At 35.3% G+C, this 21,510-nt stretch overlaps 1 protein-coding gene across 1 annotated transcript in view; it reads right to left on the bottom strand.

Moving 5' to 3' along the window:
- Positions 1-97: 97 nt before the first annotated feature.
- LOC149821809 (uncharacterized) overlaps positions 98-21,510 on the bottom strand; it is a 40,156-nt gene continuing 18,743 nt past the window's right edge. Inside the window, exons 8-13 of the mRNA XM_089981377.1 lie at positions 7,318-7,461; positions 6,152-6,239; positions 3,970-4,343; positions 2,386-2,703; positions 1,155-1,385; positions 98-400 (exon numbers count right to left, since the gene is read on the bottom strand). Of these exons, the coding sequence (XP_089837503.1) occupies positions 266-400; positions 1,155-1,385; positions 2,386-2,703; positions 3,970-4,343; positions 6,152-6,239; positions 7,318-7,461 (1,290 nt within the window). The 3' untranslated portion in view covers positions 98-265. The remainder of the gene's footprint in view (positions 401-1,154; positions 1,386-2,385; positions 2,704-3,969; positions 4,344-6,151; positions 6,240-7,317; positions 7,462-21,510) is intronic.

The raw sequence follows: 21,510 nt of genomic DNA, 5'->3' as shown, positions 1-21,510 counted from the left end.
TAGATCTATGTAAATGTGTATACCTCATAAGCTATGGTGGTATAGTACCACCATAGTGCCTTATAAGAAATCCCCATCATTAGTAAGAGAGAGAATCTGGCAGAAATCGTCGGTAGAAAATTTGTTTTTCTTTTTACAGTACAATTGATGCAACTGCCTTTAGAACAATGCACGTGAGAAAATATGTTATATACAAGAATTATAGCGTTTGTACTTGGGCCATGCGTGGAATGATACATATTCTGAATAATCAGTGGTTAGTGCACTACAAAAACACCTCTCGCAATAGGCGTGCCATTACTCGCGAAGACAGACGACTGAGCACCTCAGGAAGCACACGAGCTGAGATGCTTGGTAAGACTGGAAGTAACTCGCGGATGACACGAAGAGTGTTCACTTCCTGCAATATTCACAACAGCGATGGCACATATATCAAGTTGTTCTATCAATGAAAGGAAAATCAACATGGAACGTGGTGAAAAATAGGGGTGGCTATTGGACCAGGCCGGGTCAGCCCCATAAGGGCCAGACAGGCCCGACTCAAACCCAGAGTCGACATAAGCCTTGGCCAATTTATTATCAGGATCGAGCTGAGCTTGGGTACCTAGTTCTTGTCAGGCCCAACCCATTGGTTTTTTGTTTGGGTCGAGCACAGTTAGGGCTTAATTACAAACTGAGCCGGGCCAGGCCCAACTACTATCTGGCTGGGTACCTGGTTGACCATCCACTACTCAGCCCCATGTCCACCCCTAGTTTATGAAAATTAGAAAACCAGATAAAAACTTTGTACAGCTTAACCATGAAATAATGGTTACATGTCAGTACTAAGGCCACCCAACCATGAGTGTGCACACACACACACACACACACACACACACACACACACACACAAATCCTGCTAACATATTTGAAATAAAAGTTTAATACAGTTTTTGAACACAAATCAGGGATTGAAAATGATTTATTTGCACCATCACTACGTCGGCGTCCAATATTATTCAAAGAAATTTAGTTGAGGTTATTCTTTAGATATATGAAGCATAAACCTTAATAAAGACTAAAGGTTTCACTTGAAAATGAGAGTATTGGTAAGCAATCCGAGAAACAAAATTTGATAGCAATTTCATGTGACACAAGCATGGTCTTTGAATTACCTGGCCCACTGTACTTGTTCCTGAAGTCCCACTTGTTAGAAACTCAACGACCTTTTGTACATTGTTTAACACGATTTTGTCCTCCTCTGTAACTGTAAGCAACAAAGCTGCAGGCTTAAAAGGGCCAAAGGTAGGAACCATGCCAAAAATGGGAGCTGGACTTCGAATTCCAAGGGCTGCAGCTATTTGTACCAGCTGCTCTCTAGAGACAGCATCAATCCCCTTCACAATCTGTTTTTCATGTAAAATCCAATAATAAACAGCCAACTTCAGAAGCAATAGATATACTGGATTTTAACAATCCACTACCATTTATTTACCACTAATAAATCCAAAATGCCATGATATTGGCAAATTTATAACATTAGAAAAACACGGATCAATAGATGCAATTACTCTTGTATATTACAAAGTTACTAGTTCGTTCAAAACAAAGCATTATCTGACCCTTGTTAGCAACCAAAACAAGCTGCATATATAAAGAAAACACGCATTATCTGACCCTTGTTAGCAACCAAAACAAGCTGCATATATAAAGAAAACACACACACACATGCATGGACACACATGTACAAAGCACTATCATGACACTTATTGTTAGCATCCATCATAAGCTGCATATATAAAAATATATACACATCGAAATAATGTTTAAAAACCAATAGAGGTAAGAATTTGGTGAACATGTTAACCTCCATTAAAGGCTCAGAAAATTAAGATATATAGAGCAACATTATTGATAATCTTTATGAGTGTATAACATGAGATATGCTCTTGTATTTTCTTCCATCTAATACATGCTTGGGTAAAAATTAGTGGGATGGCATAGTTCACGATGGATGGTGCTGGCCATGCCAGTGCTGGTTAAAAGAGAGGTTGATTGGTTATGCCAGGGATTGGTATTTGTAAAGAGAAGCTTTCCTTATGGAATGGCATCAACCCCACCAGTTTCAGGCCATGCTATGTCTGGAAAGCACCGGCGCTTTTTAGTCATTCTACACATGCAACAATATAAAATTAATGGAAGGACAATCAATAAAACAGCATTACAAATCCTAAACAAGATATCAATAGCAATAGTGACTTGTGGGAAACGTTAGTGGAGCATAAAATTCCTAGAACTGAGCAAAACAGCATTGCAAATCTTAATCAAGACATTAATAGCAATGGCGACTTGTGGATAAAATTTCTAGAACTGGTTGGATATTAAATGGAATTTCAACTCAAGTACCTCGTCTAAAATGAACTCTCTGAAAAAATTCCCCTTCTCTGACAAAAGGAAAGCAAATGCAGCTCTTGTTTCAACTTGATCAGGCTGAGATGCACCTGATGACATCACTGGGAAAAATCCATTCTGGCTTTCTAAACGCCCAAGGCCTGCCATATCTCCATTTAGGCCCTCTCCGCCTCCACTCTTAGCTGCAGATATGAAATTCTCAAATGCTTGCATGACGTCAATAAATCTTTCTGCATCAAAAACGCCTGTTTTTCCATATATGGTGTAGCGCAAAGCACTTCTCAACCTAGGAGACTCATCAGTCAACAGCCTCTGACAATAGAAAAGAAAAAGACAATTCAGTCAACCATTTTTAATTTGAAACACCGAAGTAGATAAATAAGATAAACTGCAATATATATGCTACGGCAGAATGCAAAGTACAAGGATTCAATCAAGAAAAGGAAGTGCATTTCATCACAATGTGCACAGGCCTGAAAACCAAAAATACTCTTCACATGATTGGTCAGCCTAAGAGTAAAATTGCTTTTTCAACATAATGTATCCAAAGATTTCCTACAAATAGTTAACTTTTGCCATGTCTTCAGATGCTAAAATCTAGAAATTTCCCTTTTTTAGATATGGGCATACACAAGTCAGTAAGGTGACCTTTCTATGTTTCTCTCACCAGTAGCAACTTTTGTCACTGACCCCACAGTATAGGGTACATGATTTGAAAGTAAGGATGATAGAAAGTTTACATCCACCAGAACAGTAGCAGGGGAACACAGTGCAAACATAAGACCCTGAGGCCTTCAGAAATGTAGCATACCAGAGGGAAAAAGAACAAGGAGCAGACATACTATGCCTCAATTAAAATTTAACATATCAGTATCAATTTATAGTTTCACATACCAGCCTATAAAAAATGAAGAGCATTGAGATAATAGATTTTAAGATTAGATGAACCAGTTCAACCTGCAGTCAAGCTTTGTTGACTATGTTTGAAATTTACCAAATGCCTTGTAGCCTGTAGAAAGAAGCAAAGGACATTAGTACCTGCCTCCCCTGTCAGTGGTTACAACATGCCAGACTCCCACAAGTCCATTAGTGGGTCTTATATCCCTCCACTGTTGTCATTTAGTTGTCAAAGACTACAATCCCTGTCCCTTGGTTTAACAGAGTGTAATATAGCACCAATAACTTGTCCAACCCTTGTCCAGTAACTTCATGATTTCTTTTGTGAATTGTGTTTGACAAAAGGTGTCGGTTTATAGTATATATGAGAGCAATCACTGCCATTTATATTGCAAGTAATTAACTCTTAAAACATGAGAGAGAGAGAGAGGCATCACAGCGCAGAATATTATAATTCTAACTGCCACTGCAGGTAAAAGTAGAACATTAATGAAAGAAACAGAAATATATCAAAATCAAATCAAGGGCCACTAAAGCTTTAGACAGAATGGCTATTCCATGATTACTGTCAAGATTAGTCAAAATGGGACACAAGATAACATGTGCCAGTGAACTGAGCTGGGAAAAAGGCTATCAAGTACAAGGAACAATAAATTCTATTCACCAAACGTAAACCAGTACCTGGGCAAGATATGGATATGCTTCATCAACAATGGCAAAATCCGGATTTCCCACTAAAGCTATGCCTTCCAGCACGCCAATAGCTCTAATTATTAGTGCAAAATAAGGTGGTATTCGAAATGGGTAATCAAATGTAATCTGGGCTAGGTCTGATGCCAACTCCTGAAAATTGATGTTCTTTGCACCTCCTCCTTCAAGTGCTTGATCAAAAACTTTGGCCAAAACTGGCAAAATTGGTTCTAAGTTAACTCCATCTGGGATGAAATCAAGCTTGACGAAGTCTTTAACAATGGCATCATAATCACGATGAATGAGGTGAGCTATTGCTTCAATCATCCCATATTTTTTATCATCAGTCAACCTAGTTACCAGACCTGCAATAACAATGATGTTAATTAGAGTAACCTTGATATTTGGGTATCATGCACAGAGAAACTATGGGATCCTCACATTAAGCAACATCTTACTGCAATCATCAGTAGACACTAGGTTAACAAGATTGCAATGCAAAAGAACAGAAAACAGTTAGACAGAGTCACATTACAGTACTGAAACCAACTCTCAGGATGTACATATTTGTTTGCTTAAGCACCTTATGTACATGTTAGTACCTAAAATTTCCAAGAGAAAATAGATTGGCACATAAAGATGGATTCTTATTTAATGTCTCACCTCTTAGTAATATCTGGCATGTTAAAAGTTGCACCTTAATGATGTGAAGCCCAAAATTTCCAGGAAGAATAAATATGCAGTCAAATCACATCCAGCAATATCTACTTGTAAACATTGTTTATTACAAGATGGTTTAACCAGAAATAGAAAAGTATGAATCCAAAGAGAATTCCCATCATGGGAGCTACACTTCAAAATGTAACATTCTAGATCCAGATGACCTCTTTAATGTCTTACAACTTCTTCCTTCTTTATCAGTAGAACTTTGCCATACATGCTCTCAGAGTGCTGGGCTTGTTTTTGAGAAGTTACAAGTTCATTGATGAAATACAAAAGCAATTGCTTTTTCCACCTAAGAAATCTGACTCTGTAACCTGTGATTATTGCTTTCTATATTTGGCGGATGATGAAATTGGTAATGGATAAACAGGGGCTTTCCTCCTGAAATTTAATGACTTGTATAGGCTTTCCCACTGAACCACTTTTGCAATTGCTACTTTCATTTTTGCATCTTATGGGTCAATCAGATTTCAAGTCTTAGAAAAAGGTCACTAATGGCAGCTAAACCTATTTGTCAATAAAACAATTGCAACTATGCATCATTTAAAGACATTTTAAGAAGCCCTATTATTATTCCCACATGTAATTAAATACTCATTTACCATTTAACAATCAGATTAAGAAAGGGTTTACTTCATATCACCACTTTCTTTTCTTTTTTTCTTTCCTGCAAGTTTTCCTTTTTTCAAAGATTCAAGGCTAAGATGGTTGATGGTAAACACTCACATATAACTTATACTGGATAATAACAAGTTCACTACTTTTCTACAGCACATGCAATTTCTTTTTCTAAACTTGTACAGGTGGAAACTAGAAAAAGATCAATGGAATTTTCACAACAAACTTATAATTTGGGAAAATGTTATACACTTTTTATTTTAAATGGAAGAGAACACACACACCCCCAATGCACACACACACACACACACTCACACAGGAAAAACATAATTGATTTACATAGATCTAATCTCCAAAAGCAAAATCTAACCTTTGGATCTTGTTTAGCATGTTCTGCCTTATACCATTTTTAAACCACCCTTATCATGATGAGTTATATGCCTCTGATTTTTCACCATCTAAAAAATTGGCACCTTATGGTGTGTTAAACATGATAAACCTTCTAATATAGTAAATAAGCCATCTTAAACACATCTACGGTTAGATCCAACATTTGGTAGCTACATCCATCCAAACAAGAGTATGTACCACCATATGATACAAAACCACCATATATTTCCTCATATATATATATATATATATATATATATATATAGTGGAGAGAGAGAGTAAAAACTGAAACATTGAAAGGAACTCTTGAACTGAAAAAAATAAAATAAAAAAGTCACATTCTGAAAATCATCATCATTTCCCCAAGTGCACTTGCTTTGCTACTTTGCATACTACCAAACTTAAAATCATTTGATAATATAGCCAAATAGATAAACAATACCAAAGTCAAGTATGGCCAGCTTCCCGTCTGGAGTTCGGATCATATTCCCTGGATGTGGATCAGCATGGAAAAATCCAGTATCAAGCAGCTGTCACACAGCAGGACAGCAAGTTAGACATACTAAGTTATATCAGTCAGTTCTCTTTAAAAAAAAATTAAATTGCTAACTACCAAACTATATGAGCATTTTGTGACAACAAAAGGCTGCAACATGTACGTCCCATGTACTTGACACTAAAAGATTAACATTGTTCAAATCTCAGAACATGTACTACAGATTGGATATTATTGCCAGTTACCATCGCCTTGTGGGAAAATATGGCCTTCCACATTTTTCATGCAGGTGCATTTTTAATTCTAACAGGCTTTTGACTGATTTAGCTAACTCCATCAATGTTAAGCAGTTTAGCATTGGGCTCATGCCTTTATTATGAATGTTGAATGAAATCATGATTCTCCTTATCACAGTATGAAATGATTCATATCCAACAATGTGCATCCTCTCTGGTATGTTTCCAATGATTGGATGCAGGAGGTTACCTAATTCATTATGAAACCAAGAGATACCCAGTGGCGGTTCCAACTATTATGTTTCAATATACTATGTTCAACAGTCGCATTATTTCTTATCTTTGCTGCAACTTTCTTGTCTAAATCAAATAGTGGTGCCTAATATCCATATAATACATACAAATTGGTCGAGACTTGGGACATAAAAGATACATGATTGCACCACTATGCACCTTAGATGCTGTTACCAAACCATTTTTTAACACTATAACTTCTAAGAAGACTTTATGCACGATAGCAGACAGACAAGCAAAACTGCAACCAATTGCATGGATATTAGTGGAAGAACTCACGGATTTCCTTTTCAATACAATCCATAACTGTATAGAAAAGATGTCAAATATTATTACATATAAGCAGAATGCTGGAAAATGCTGGCATGCTTCAGTTGTATTAAAGGTGATCAAACAAAGAACTTGCAAATCATGTTATCCCCCACATACAGAAGAGCCAAGTCAGTGATTGTGTATCCATGGGAAAAGCAACAAAATGAAAGCATGTTTAATATAACAAAAGATTACATTATCATGGAAGAACAAACATGAGCACTAATTATATTCAGAAAAAAACCACACATAAATCCAAAAACATGAAACCTGCTTTAGATAGCATATAACTCCGACATTTACTAGTTCCCCAACATCACTTTCAGTACTTTGTGATAATTTTTCTCCTTCTATCCATTCTGTGGTAAGAACCCTTCTCGAGGTATACTTACTGTATGTCTTGGGAATGACAACCTGAAAACCAACAAGGTTACACTTTACGGTTACAAATAGCTAAAAGTTAATGCATACACAAAATATGCAAAAAAAAGAACAAAGAATTATACATATTAAAAAACTGAACAAGCTGGCCCAGTCCACAGCAGAAGTATATTCAATGTCATTCACTGAAAAAACTAGAGATAACAGTCAATATCATTTTCCAACTTGCTTTTTTGTAAGCATTATCTCTAAAGAATCTGTTTATTAATATAATATTCAAGCTGTAAGTGATAACTTATTGTGAATTGACTAATCTATCCTACACACTTGCCCCATGCTTCTACAACTATAGTTATTTGTATGGAGTCTGGACACAGTATACATGTATGTGTTGGCTAGCTTCTAGCTTATTGACAATATGAACTCAAGATTGTTCGAGCAAAAGCAACATTAAGTTGTCCAATATGTTAAGTTGTATATATATATATAATATGTAAATACCCTCTAGGGGTATTTTCATCATTTTACTCATGTAACAGTATTGTTCATTAGGAACAATTTTTCTCTTATTTTTTTTTATTTTTTTATCTTTTTATTTAGTGTCCTTTTTGTAAAGAGCATGGGCTTTATGGTCAAAAGACCATAAAGTCGTTGGGAGCTCCCAACGACTCTATTGGGAGCTCCCCAATAGAGCTCCATGCTCTCCTTTTATGTATAAATAGGGGTTGAACCCCTCTCTTGTAACCAATGTTTCTTTTAAGCATTTATGATCAATAAAGATGAATATTTTTTATATTTTGTGTTTTTCTATTTAGTTCCTTAATATTTTATATGCACTTAGTGCTTGTGTTGTTGCCCCTTGTTGGGTATTGTTTTGTCTCAGAGTTGCCAGTTGAGGAAGCGGGAGCGGGAAGCGATACGGGAAGCGGAAGCGGGAAGTGAGGCACTTATAAAATTTTAGGAAGCGGGAAGCGCAGGAAGACTTAGAAGCGAACCGGGAAGCATCTCGGAAGCGACCTAAGAAGCGAACCGGAAGCGACCTAAGAAGCGAAGAAGCGAAGAAGCGACATAGGATTCGAATGAGAAGCGAAATGGAAGCAAATAAGGATCGAAAGGGAAGCAAAAATGTAATTATATATTTTTATTTTATCAAAAAATAAGTTTATGTCATCATTGACAAAATAAAACATGTATCTAAGACAATAAATAATATAAGTTGCAATTATCTAACAAATGCATCATTTGCAAACTTTCAAGCATTTAAAAAAAAATACACCAAGAGAAGATCATAATTCACGTTCATGTTGCAACCATTTAACAAATACATGCAAGCACTAAATAATGCATTAAGAAAACTAATAAACTTGATTAAAAAGCATACATTTTTCAATGAAAGAATCAAATGACTTGATTGTTGTAAATATTGTGATATCTGCAATATACAAAATGAGAAATCAATAAACTCAAAGATTACATAGAGATATGGTTAAATTTTTAACCTATAAAGTTCTAAACTGTAAATTATAAGCTATAAAGTTTTAAACTAGAAACTTAAAATTAACATAATCCACTACTTAACTTCATCATGAAAGGTTCAAAATAAAAGTACATATCAAACCAACATTACAAGACTATGACAAAAAAAATAATATAAAAGTTTTTAAGTTGGACTACTTCCACTACATCATCAAAAGAATAATTAAGAATTCAATAGTTCATTAATCTGTCATCTTTCTCTTCCCCTTCAAGTCAACAATAGATCGAGAACTTTCTGCATCATCACGTGCTTCTTGTCCTCCACGACCATGCCTTATGCTCCTTCCTTCATTTTCTATAATGAATATGTTAAAAAATTAAAATGTTCAAAAACCATAATTTAAAATATAAAAAATACATATATAGAAAAAGTAAAAATAAAAAACACAAGATCAAGTAATCAACATACCTTGCCTAGGTCTCCTGCTAAAGAAACGATGAATCCGGCCTTGAGGAACTGATGGTCGCTCTTGTATATCTGCAGTTCTACTAGCTCTGTTGGATTGATTTATATCCTCTTCAATTTCATTTGTACGTATGATTATTGGAGGTAATAGAGCTCTTGGTTGTACATCTTTGGGTTTGGATTTGAAAATAGTGCTTGATTGTTGTGCACTATCATCCAAATCTCTCCAACGCATGTCCTTTAATCTCAACGTGTTTTCTTCTACAATAGGAAGTTCTGGATTGATATCCCATTTTCGACTAGGTCCTTCTTTGTAGTGATTATTACACCTTTTTTATAACAAGAATATAAAATATAAATGCTAATAAACAATCAATGATAGAAAAAGAGAAAAAAATTTTACCAAAATAAAAGTACAACACAGTTTAATTATACCTGTCAATCAATCAAAAATTGAAATGAATATACACCAAGGTATCAGCACGATCTTCATTGAGCATATTTCTTTTAACATTGTGAATATAGCTGAAGGTGCTCCATACTCTTTCTGCAGAAGATGTGCTAATAGGTTGAGATAAAACCTTAATGACTAATGCTCTCAACTCAGGTGTATCACCACCATAAAAACACCACCAATTAAGCACCGACATTGTAGGATTCAATGCATCTATTCTTGCTGCATTTCGGCTAAATCTCCACTTCTTTATGCAAAAGCCACAAGTTGTGACCTATAAAGTGTAGATAGCTCTTCATTTCTAGAGATATGACTTCAAGCGCGAGCATTGCACCGTCTACGATATTATTATCCTTTTCTGCAAAAAAAATGTTTAATAACTATAACAAGAAAATGCAAATAAAACAATAAAATAATTAAATCATTAAACTTTAAACTTTATTAAATAGATAAAATACAATTTTTACCAGGAGAAACTCGTTTGACCCCTCCTGTTGCTGGGATCTTGAGATACTCTGACTCGTAATATTTTGGAGTAAAAATGAGGGCTAGACTATGGAGAGACACATTCATTCTATCTCATCTATTTGAGACAATCTTATAAATCTTTTCATACAAATCTGGTTGTCATTTTAGATTGTCTTTGATTTCTCCGAACATGTTGTTCATGCCTTCATACACTTCACAAATTATAGGGCCTTCCTGATCACAAAATTTAATCATCTTATATATGGGTTTTGTAATCAATAATGTTAAATGTACAGAATCCCAATATTCTTCATCAAGAACAATTGTTTCTGTTATAACAGCCTCTTTTTTTATAGTTTCATCCATGCATGATTGTTTTCAATCGCTCCATCTATCTAAAATTACTGTGAGCCTTAAGCTCTCCCTCACATCAAGCAAGCGTTTTAAAGTAGTATAATGTGAAGCAAACCTTGTTTTTACAATCTTTATTAACTCTAATTTTTCATTGTTTTTAAAGAATGCTAGTACTTTTGAATGATTTGTGATATACTTCACAATTTCTTTACTCTGCAAATATGTTTCTCCCAACCAATAAAACTCATGTGTCAAATCCTTAAATATCAAATTAAGTGTGTGCACAACACAAGGTGACCAAAAAATATACTTATACGTTTGTTTTAATTCTTCACCTGTTAACTTGCAATTTGCTGCATTGTCTGTAATCACTTGCACTACATTAGAAGGCCCCATAAGTTTAAATCCCGTCTTAAAAAACTCGGTAATGTTTGCACTGACTGTTGCACATTAGAAAAATCGCTTGCATATAAGAACATTGAGCCAAAACAGTTTGATGCAAGTATATTTATCAAGTGTTTGTTCTTGATATTTGTCCAACTGTCTGAAACAATGAAAACTCCAAACTCCTCAAACTTTTCTCGAAATTCATTTAACTCCCTGTGAACACACTCTTTCTCACTGTCAAGCAACGTTGTTCGCGCTTTTTCATATGATGAGAGTTTATATCCGAGCACTTTACTAACTGCAGATATCATCTCTTCCCAATATGGTGATCGAAGCACATTGAAAGGTATGTCATTTGCACACAAAAATCTGATAATTTTGTGATCTACATCATCTATTTCTACCTTTTTAAAGGTACTACGAATATCAACTGTTTTTCGGCTTCCACTAGATGATGTAGTCATACTAATAGGCATCTTCGGTTTATCAATTCTTGATATCCTCAACTCAAATGTACTTGATGAAACCTCTACTCGTCGAACTTGCCTCTTAATTTTCCTTGCCAATTCTGTATTTTTTGCAACTACAGGACAAAAGGTAATCCCAACACTGTCCCTTTAGAGATCCCATGAGATGTGCAAAAACTCGAGTATATGACCCATGATAAATATTTTTGCAGTGCCTGCACATAAAAACTTGGGTTCCACCTTGCTTTCCTTGTCCACTCTTCTTTTGTTTCAATACATGGCGCCATAGCACTGTTGTTTTATGCATGTTAGGTGGTTCATCATCTTGGTCATCTTCAAAATAGTAGTCATCCAAGTCATATTCTTCTTTATCTTCCTCATCAAAACAATTTTCGTTTTTATCCTCAAACTGATATGGACAATCAGAAGACCTCTTGCCCTTTCTTGCATTGTCATTCCCAACACCAGTAGACGATTCATGCTCCAAGTTGTACAAAGAATCATCATCGTCATCATAATTATCGTGATCATAACTTGTGATGGTTGTTGAGAATAGGTGGTTTTTTAGGTTAAGTTATTCTTTATTAGAGGTTTTCTGAAACAAAGAGCAGGCAAATATACCTGCATCATAAAAGTATAGGAATCATTTTAAAGCACTTTAAAAAAGCTATTATTAATGGCAAAGGATGAGTGAAGAACAAAAATCATTGCTTATATACACAAATGTATGCACATTAATATATAGTATATACTATATAGTAGCAGAATATATGTGCACAAATTCACAAAAAATGAATAAAAAATGATTTCTTTATCTAAGACAGAGAGGATTGAACATGTAAAAGGCTGATGAAAGTTGAAACTATGTTATTAGTCAAAGGTAAAATCTATAAAGCTAAGCTAAATTATCAAACAAGAAACAGATCCATTAGGATGTTATAGATTACAAAAATCACACGTTAATTCCTGAACAAAAAACATATTAATAGACACAACATTGATCGTGAAAGTATAACATGCATTAGTATATTTTGCATTCTAAGGACAAGAGTCAAGACATATATATTTCAACAAAATAATAAATAAAGACAAATAAAGCAATTAGACAGAAAACATAATCTTCTTTTCAATAAAAAGGTTATGTGACCAGCTTGCTCGTAGCATTGGACGAGACTTTCGTGCAGCTGCTATTCATGGAGATAAGTCTCAAGGTGAGAGAGATTGGGTGCTGAATGAGTTCCGTGCTGGCAGATCTCCAGTATTAGTTGCCACAGATGTTGCTGCTAGAGGATTATGTTCATCGGATTGACCGAACAGGAAAGGATGGTGCTACTGGTGTGTCCTATACCTTCTTTTCTGACCAATATTAACATCTAGCATGTAATAAACCCAAATATTAAAACATAAAATATTTTGAACTTTAAAGTACCACTGCGTTTTGAACCATCAACTTTCCAGCACAAAGAGACGTGTAATGACAGCTCATACCAACCACGCGGAGCCACTGTTGGTACTTTTTTTGAGAGGCAAGATGGGGTTAGTCAGGAAGGACTCAGATCCCTACCAGTCATACAACTATACCATTAGATTCCGTGCAACTTCCATATGAAATAAGAAAGATGACCAAATAAACTCACTTAAAACACAAAATGTGAAATGCTTCTCAACCAATATAGTGTTCTTTCATGGGACTCACATAAGAATATAAATCACCATCATATTGATAACACAAAAGATAAAGACCATCATGTTATTGCAACAGAAAAATGAAACAAATAGTCTCTAACAATCCCCTATTTCCTAAATGTACCTTCTAGAGAGAATGAAGGGATTAAACCAGCAACCAGTGTTGTGAAAAGCGTTGAGGCGTAGCGAGGCGTTCCACCAAAAACCGAGGCGAGGCGTAAGCCTCGAGGCGTAAAGCGTAAGCCTCGAGGCGTAAAGCGTAAGCCTCAAAATTGTTTTTTGAAAACTTTTTAAAAATTATAAAAAAATATCTAAAAATACAAATAAATAAAGGAATGCTTTATTGATGAAATAACAAGATTAACATATAAAAGTAACTAAAAAACTGATTACATAACTAAAAAATATATGAGATTAGCCTACAAAAGTTAAAATATATGAGATTAATCTATAAAAGTTAAAATATATGAGATTAACATATAAAAGTAACTAAAAAATTGATTACATAACTGGAAAATATATGAGATTAACTAACAAAAATTAAAATATATGAGATTATTCTAAAACATATGAGATTAACATATAAAACCTAACATCAAACCATGACAGTATATCATACACCTAACATCAAACCATGACAGTATCTGCTTATTATTTGTCGATTTTCTCTTTTGTCATTTGTGCTTGTTTTTTATCTATCGAGTAATCGATCAAATTATCTCTTTGCTCTGATAGATTTGAGTTTTTCCATTAGATGATAGCCAAACCGAGGACTACAAGCCGGTATATTGGCACTGTGATTCGATCCATCGTGCGCAAGCAATCCTAATGATCGATTGTGCTCATTCGTTGTTATTTCCACTTTGATGACAAGGATGACGAAAGGGATGAGAAGAACCGATTTGCATGAAAATACATTGCTCATGTTTTGTCTTTTCTTCCTTTTTTTCCCTTGATTTTTTATTTTTTATTTTTTTTCCTCTCAAGTGCCCTGCTGGTCAAAGAAAGAGGTCTCCCTAAGATAAAAGGAAATTGCACTTTTAGAGACTCAAACTACTCGGATGCTTTTTATTTTGAAAAGTTGGACACGCAAGTTCGATGTTTCCATTCCTTGACTACTAAGAAATCAATTTAATATATATATATATAATCAGTTAAGTTTGTAATCAATGTGCATTGATTCTATCTAGTTCACAATATCAAAAACTACTGAAAATTATTTTTTAATGTGAACCATCCAATTAGGGATGGCAGTGGAATAGGGAAAAATGGGTCTATGCATCGCCCCCTTTGGACCGGGGGGATGGAGGTTAAAATCAATACCCGTGCGGGAATGGACTTCACTTACGCTTTTCCTCATCCCGCCCCACCTCGATCCCCCATCCCCAATCTCCATTAGTAAAATAATTAAAATACTTTTAGGGATGGCAGTGGACCGAGGAGGAACAGGGCTTTTCCCCATCAGTCCCCTCTCAAGCGGCTCCTGCGATTCAAACACGCCCTCCGTGAGCTCCTCTTCTGCACCTCTGGCACCCTCCAGTACCTGAGCGGAGTCATCCTCTTTGAGGAGACCCTCTATCAGAAGACCGCCTCTGGGAAGCCCTTCGTCGAGGTGCTTAAGGAGGGCAGAGTCCTCCCGGACATCAAGGTCGACAAGGGCACCGTCGAGCTCGTCGGCACCAACGGCGAGACCACCACCTAGGGGCTCGATGGCCTTGGCAAGCGGTGCGCAGAATACTACAACGCTGGCGCTCGCTTTGCCAAGTAGAGGGTTGTCCTGAAGATCGGACCCAACGAGCCCTCTGAGCTCTCCATCCACGAGAATGACAACGGGCTCGCCCTCTACGCCATCATCTGCCAGGAGAACCGTCTGAAAGCCTAGAGGGAGACGTACCTGTTTCGGCTCCACCACGAGAGAGACAGAGAGAATGCTGCAACTGTGAGAGTCAAGAGGGAGAGATTGTTGTGAGAAAAAAAACAGAAAGAGGGGTTCGAAAATTGTTGATTCAACACATAAAGGGTCGGGGGTTTATCCCTAATTTTTGGTCGAATGAGGGTTTTGACCCTCATTTGACCAAAGGCTTTGAGGCGTGTACTGTAATGAAATATGCGGAAAAGAAATGTATGTCCTACAATGGACATTCACACAAAGAAATCAAAGAACAAGTCCAAAAGAGGACACACAAAAGCCAATAATGGCTAGAAAGCATAAAATCTTATAAATGCACAAAAGGGCTTGAAGAAGCCACACATTACAAAGGGGGAGACCCCACTTATTTATAGGCAAGAGAGGAGTGAGGGAGAGATAGAGAAAAGCAAGAGAGAGGGACCATTGGGAGTCCCAACAAGGAGTCGTTGGGCTCCCAACGGTCACAATTGTGACCGTTGGGGGCCCAACGACTCTTTGTTGGGGCCCCCAATGGCTGTGCATTAAATGCACAAAAAGAAATAAAAAAAGACAAAAAAGAAAAAGGAAAAAATAGAAAAAGAAAAAGGAAAAAAGAAGAAAAGGAAAAAGTCTAAAATGCCCCTATTGGGCGAGATTACAAAACTACCCCTTATCGGGTAGTGAATGAGAACTATATTATATATATATATGTATATATATATAAATATAGGTATTACATATATTTTAACATGTACGCCTCAGCCTGAGGCACGCCTCCCCTCGAGGCGTGCGCCTCAAGGCCTATGAGGCGCACGCCTCGAGGGTTTTGCGCTTTACACATGCACCTCAAGGCAAAAAGCCTCTCGCCTTGAGGCGAGGCGAGCTTTTAGCGCCTTGAGGCACGTTTTTAATAACACTGGGTCAGACACTAGCCCTATATCACTTGAAAACTCTTCATCAATGCGAAATATGGGCCCACCATTTGGGGGAAACAATTTGGATGGGTCGAAACAGGTCTAAACTCATTGACTGGCCTTATTTCCCCACCATAACGCCCTCTGAGTAGCCACACAAATCTCAGATTTCCAGAAAGTGCACCAAAATAAAATTAAGTTAGACAATGATGTCCCAAACCCTAGGTAGAGAATCAGATCTCCAAGGACCAAAACTTTCAGAAAATAAATCTGATAAGCTTTCCGTTTTCAGAAGATCAAGGTTACAGTTACAAGGCAATGATAAGCTATAAGCAACCCAATAAATAATGATAAACATAGATAGAATAAATTGTTTCCAACAGTATGCACATGAATAAGCAATTCTGCAAAACCGACAAAGAGTGTAAAACTTATTCCCATTTCGCCATGCTATTCATAACCTAAATGTCATATTGTATGACTGCAGAAGGATTGCTTGTTTCTTGAAAATTTTGTATAAGTAGCATTATTTTCAAAATGGAACATTACTGAAACTGACAAAGAGTGTAAGATATGCATTTGTTAGAAACTATTTTCACATGATAGCATTGGAGCCCCATTAAAGGGGTACGAAAGGGAGAACAGAGATGGAAAGAGAGAGGTCGTGGGAGATACGGAGAGAAGAGAAGAGATGGAGAGAGGAGAGTACGTACCTGAATGGATTCATCGTCGTGGAGGTCGCCGGATGTCGGTGAAGGTCGCCAGATTCTGGGTTCCGCCGATCGGTTGCCAGAGAGAGGAGAGAAGAAGGGAGGAGACTCGGATTGAGCTGCGTGAAAAAACCATAAAGCCCTTTCGGGTTTTGTTTTCACGGTTTTTTCAAAATCTCTTTTTTGCCCTTTTAAAAAAACTCAATTTTTATTTTTTTTTGGAAAAAAAGTTAAAAAAAAAGATAAATCTGCAAAATTGCCCCTTCGTACCCCATTGAAGGGGTACGCGCACCCCCATTGAAAAGGTACGCGCACCCCTTTAATGGGGTACGCGCTGTTAGAAAGTGAGTTGGAATACATTGGGTTCAATAATGAACCCATACATATGCACGTGAAGTGCAAATATACCCATTAAAGGGAAACAACACAAGCACATAATGTGCTAACCCATAAAATCCATAAAAAGGGAAAAATATGACATAAAGTCATAAGTTGCATATCATTGAAGAAACAATGGACAAGGGGTAAAACCCCCATTACAAATGGAGCATAAGCTCCCTCAAGAAGTGAGAAAATACAAAGGGGAGAGCCCCTATTTATAAGCAAGAAAAGGAGCCACAAAGGGGGCTCCCAAGAGAGTCGTTGGGAGCCCCCAACGGTCACATATGTGACCGTTGGAGGCTCCCCAACGACTCTTTGGGGAGCCTCCCTATGTGGCACAAAGGCCGAAAATTAAAAAGGGAAAAAAGAAGAAAAATAAAAAATAAAAATGGAAAATTACAAGCAATATTCCAAAGTGGAATATGCGCAAAACAGGAATTTACAGAAATACCCTTTTGGGTGAATAAAGAATATATATTTATATTCATATATATATAGATATACATATACATATATATATATGTATATGTATCTATATATATATATGAATATAAATATATACGAGATTACAAATGACGATAATACACATATTTTAACATCCCCCCTCAAACTTTGCGGGGAAAAAACCCGAAAGTTTGGAAAATCAAAGGGAAGTCTTGAGACGAAGTCCAATTCTTCAAAAGTCTTTAAGAAAAAACTCCATTTGCATAACAGTTTGAGCTAGGTCTTCAAGTCCAATTCCCCATCGATCGAATCCATGATGCATCTAATGTTCCACATCTTTAGCGATCCTGTAGAGAATCAACAAAGAAACAAGTAAAACATATCATTGCACTTTTACTCAAATTGACCATTTCTAACTAGCATAATTATGGATGACCTATGTTAGAAATTATGCAAATTATGCAGAAATGACACTTAAAGTTTCAAAATCATACTTCATGCTAAAACAAACTGAGCGGAAGCAAATTATGCAAAAATAAATTGCAAGAATGCATAATGCATTCATAAGGTCCAACATTGGACAAATATAACCCCATAATGGGGAATAACAAAATGACCCACAAAAGGATACCACAAGAAGCCTACGAAGAGACATAAAATACCTATGCTTTATTGAATGAGAGCCCAAAAAAGGCCATAAAGAGCATATGTATATACTTATCATTAAATGAATTAATACTCAAAGAACTCATTAATGATCATGCTTCAAACATGTAATGAAGTCCCAAACAAGAGAAACGAAGTTTCCAAGCATACTTTAGGCAAAATAAACCCAAGAGTTTACAAGGTTTTAAAATTGATTATGAAAGTCACACTTAATTGACAAAAAACACATTCTACATATAAGGGTGGCAAAAACCATAAGCACTTAATATATCGATTAAATGCTAAGAAATCAACTTGATATGCATATCAAAAATATGATTCATTTGAAAAACACAAGTCATTAATGAAATTTTGCAAATTTCAACAATAGTTCATCCATTACAAACAACTACCTCATTAGTCCTCCAAGACCCATAAATCAAGTGTATAAGCTACTAGATCAAGAATATAATAGTCATTAAAGGCCAAAGACACACACAAAGGTATGTAAAAGAACCTCTTGTCTACATATAATAATACTTAAAATAAGTGCATCTACGACAAGAACAAGAGAATACATGCCAACATGGACTAAAAAGTATCTCTTGTCTACGTAAAAAATACACTTAAAACCAAGTATGTTCAGCTACTAGAACAAGAGTAATAAGCCAACCATGGGCTAAAAACACACGAAGGTGTAATAAAATTCTTGTCTACATATGATGACACTTAGATAATGGGCATAAAAGGAAAAGACTTTTGAGGCAATAAACTTGTAATGAAAATAAACCTCGAATAAAACAATACTCCTTTTAAAATGAATTCTCATAACAATAACATGCATGTAAAAAAAAAATATCTTCAACAAGATACTATAATTGATAAAGTAAAATTCTTGAAAATAAATGTGTGAACATACGCACACCAAGAACATATGAAACACTTGTGCAAAAAAAAGCACAAAATCACAAATGTGCAAATGCACTCATAATTTTCATAAACAATGGAAGGTTGGGCAATAATCCCTAAAACCTTGATTTCAATATACCTTAAAACATTTTAAGGTTTCAAACATCATATATCCATCACATTTATATATAAATAAGAGCATCCATAAGATCAATGGCCAACATCAAACTAGTGACACACTCATATACCAAATCATTCTAGAGTCCCAAGGTGCCCATAACTCACCTCAACCCCCATCTATAATATGGTAAGTGGACAATCTAAAAAGACATAACAACGAGTGTCACACTCATAATTAGAGATCATATAACAAATCATTCTAGAGTCCCAAGGTGCCCATAACTCACCTCAACCACCATCTATAATATGGCAATTTGGACAATCTAAAATGATATAACACGAGGTGCCCATAACTCACCTCAATAAACATCTCTAATAAAACAATAATAAGGCCAAAACAATGATGCATTAAATAACATGTGATGGACAAATATAAATGCCACAAAAAGGCAATAAACACTTTATGAATCATTTTTCAAAGAAAAGAGGACCGATTAAAAAAGGTCCAATAATCAATAATGTGCTTTATAACAACAATTTTGCATAAACACAAATTATGCTTAATCTTCAAACAAGTCATTTATACCAAAAACTTATTAAGCAATAAACACAACAACATAAAGAATTCATCAAGACAATCAAGCTCTTAATCAAAGAAATCATAAGAACCGTAATGGTTCACAAAGAAGGCTTTAACACAATACTCAAGGAAAGAATATTTAAAACACTTAAAAATTTATAGATTTAGGGATTAAGTCCCATACAACAATTTTAAAAAATCCTTTGATTGTGATGAGATATGCGGAAACATACAAAGTGCTAAAAGCACTTACAATGATTTAAAAAGGACTCAATATCTAAATTCATTATATTTTTCACAAAAAGAAATGTGCATAAAGGCTCCATAATGCAAAAATGTCTACGAAGAGACAATACACATGTAAGCACAAAAGGCTTTATAAAAGATGTGCACGAAGGCACTCATACAATACTTGAACAAATACACACCAAGGTGTAAACAAACATGCACTAAGGCATGTATTTCATAAAAAAAGAGGGAATGCATACAAGCGCAAATATTTGAAAAACAAATGTGCACAAAATACAAAAATACACAAAAGTGAGCAAGTATGCACTTTATAAAAAGAGCAATGCTTGAAATTCTCAAACTTTAACAATTGCAATTGAGGACAAAGAAAACCATATTATGGCCAATGTAGGCATTTTTAAAAGATATTATTAAGAGGTTTCGAAACCTTATGAAAAATACAAACCAACAAGTTTATAAAGATGAAAAATGAAATCATTTATACCAAAAGGATGCAATAGATGAACTATGCACTCTATGTAGTGTGAGAAATTCCTTTTTTAAAAAATCTTTCTTAATGGTTTATCATAAACAATTTTTCAAAAAAGAAACATTGAAAAACTTTTAGGAGTTCTTATAAGTTATCATTAACAAGAACTACTTTAGGATTCAACAATGATTTTAGATGTGAGAGATTTTCATATAAGGATTATATCAAATTTTTCAAAAAATGCACTAAAATTCATAATAAAAAAGAGGAACTCAAATCAAATTAGGGTTCATATGAGAATTAAGAAATTTTAAGCAAAGATCATTACTTTAGCAAGAAATCATATATATAATTTTAAAAATTAACTTATAGGTCAATCATGAGATACTTATGTAAGAATTATAAATCTCACATAATTGAAGGTAATTTTAAAAAACATAAATTGATATTATATGCGATGAGTAGTTAGATAGACGCAAATTATATATTTGAACAACAAACGAGTTCACCAAATTTGAGGGAGATATTTTTAAAATATACGAGCATACGAAATGTGAAAAGACATAATTCAACTATCATAACCATTAAACGAACAAACTATATGCAAGAAACATATTTTCAAATGCATAATACTTTAAGAAAAGGGATACATACCGAATAACTTCAAAACAAAAAGGAAGAGCAATGAATACTTCACCATTTCTTGAGCGACACGCTTTCCGTTGCACCCAAGGACAACCCCATCGTGACCTTGCTCTGATACCATGTTAGAAAGTGAGTTGGAATACATTGGGTTCAATAATGAACCCATACATATGCACGTGAAGTGCAAATATACCCATTAAAGGGAAACAACACAAGCACATAATGTGCTAACCCATAAAATCCATAAAAAGGAAAAAATATGACATAAAGTCATAAGTTGCATATCATTGAAGAAACAATGGACAAGGGGTAAAAACCCCATTACAAATGGAGCATAAGCTCCCTCAAGAAGTGAGAAAATACAAAGGGG

This window comes from Nuphar pumila, chromosome 11 (genome assembly GCF_984573655.1).
Source record: "Nuphar pumila chromosome 11, dmNupPumi1.hap1.1, whole genome shotgun sequence".
Lineage (NCBI taxonomy): Eukaryota > Viridiplantae > Streptophyta > Magnoliopsida > Nymphaeales > Nymphaeaceae > Nuphar > Nuphar pumila.
Note: the sequence above shows the minus strand (reverse complement) of the source record. Positions and strands in the feature narration are given on the sequence as shown.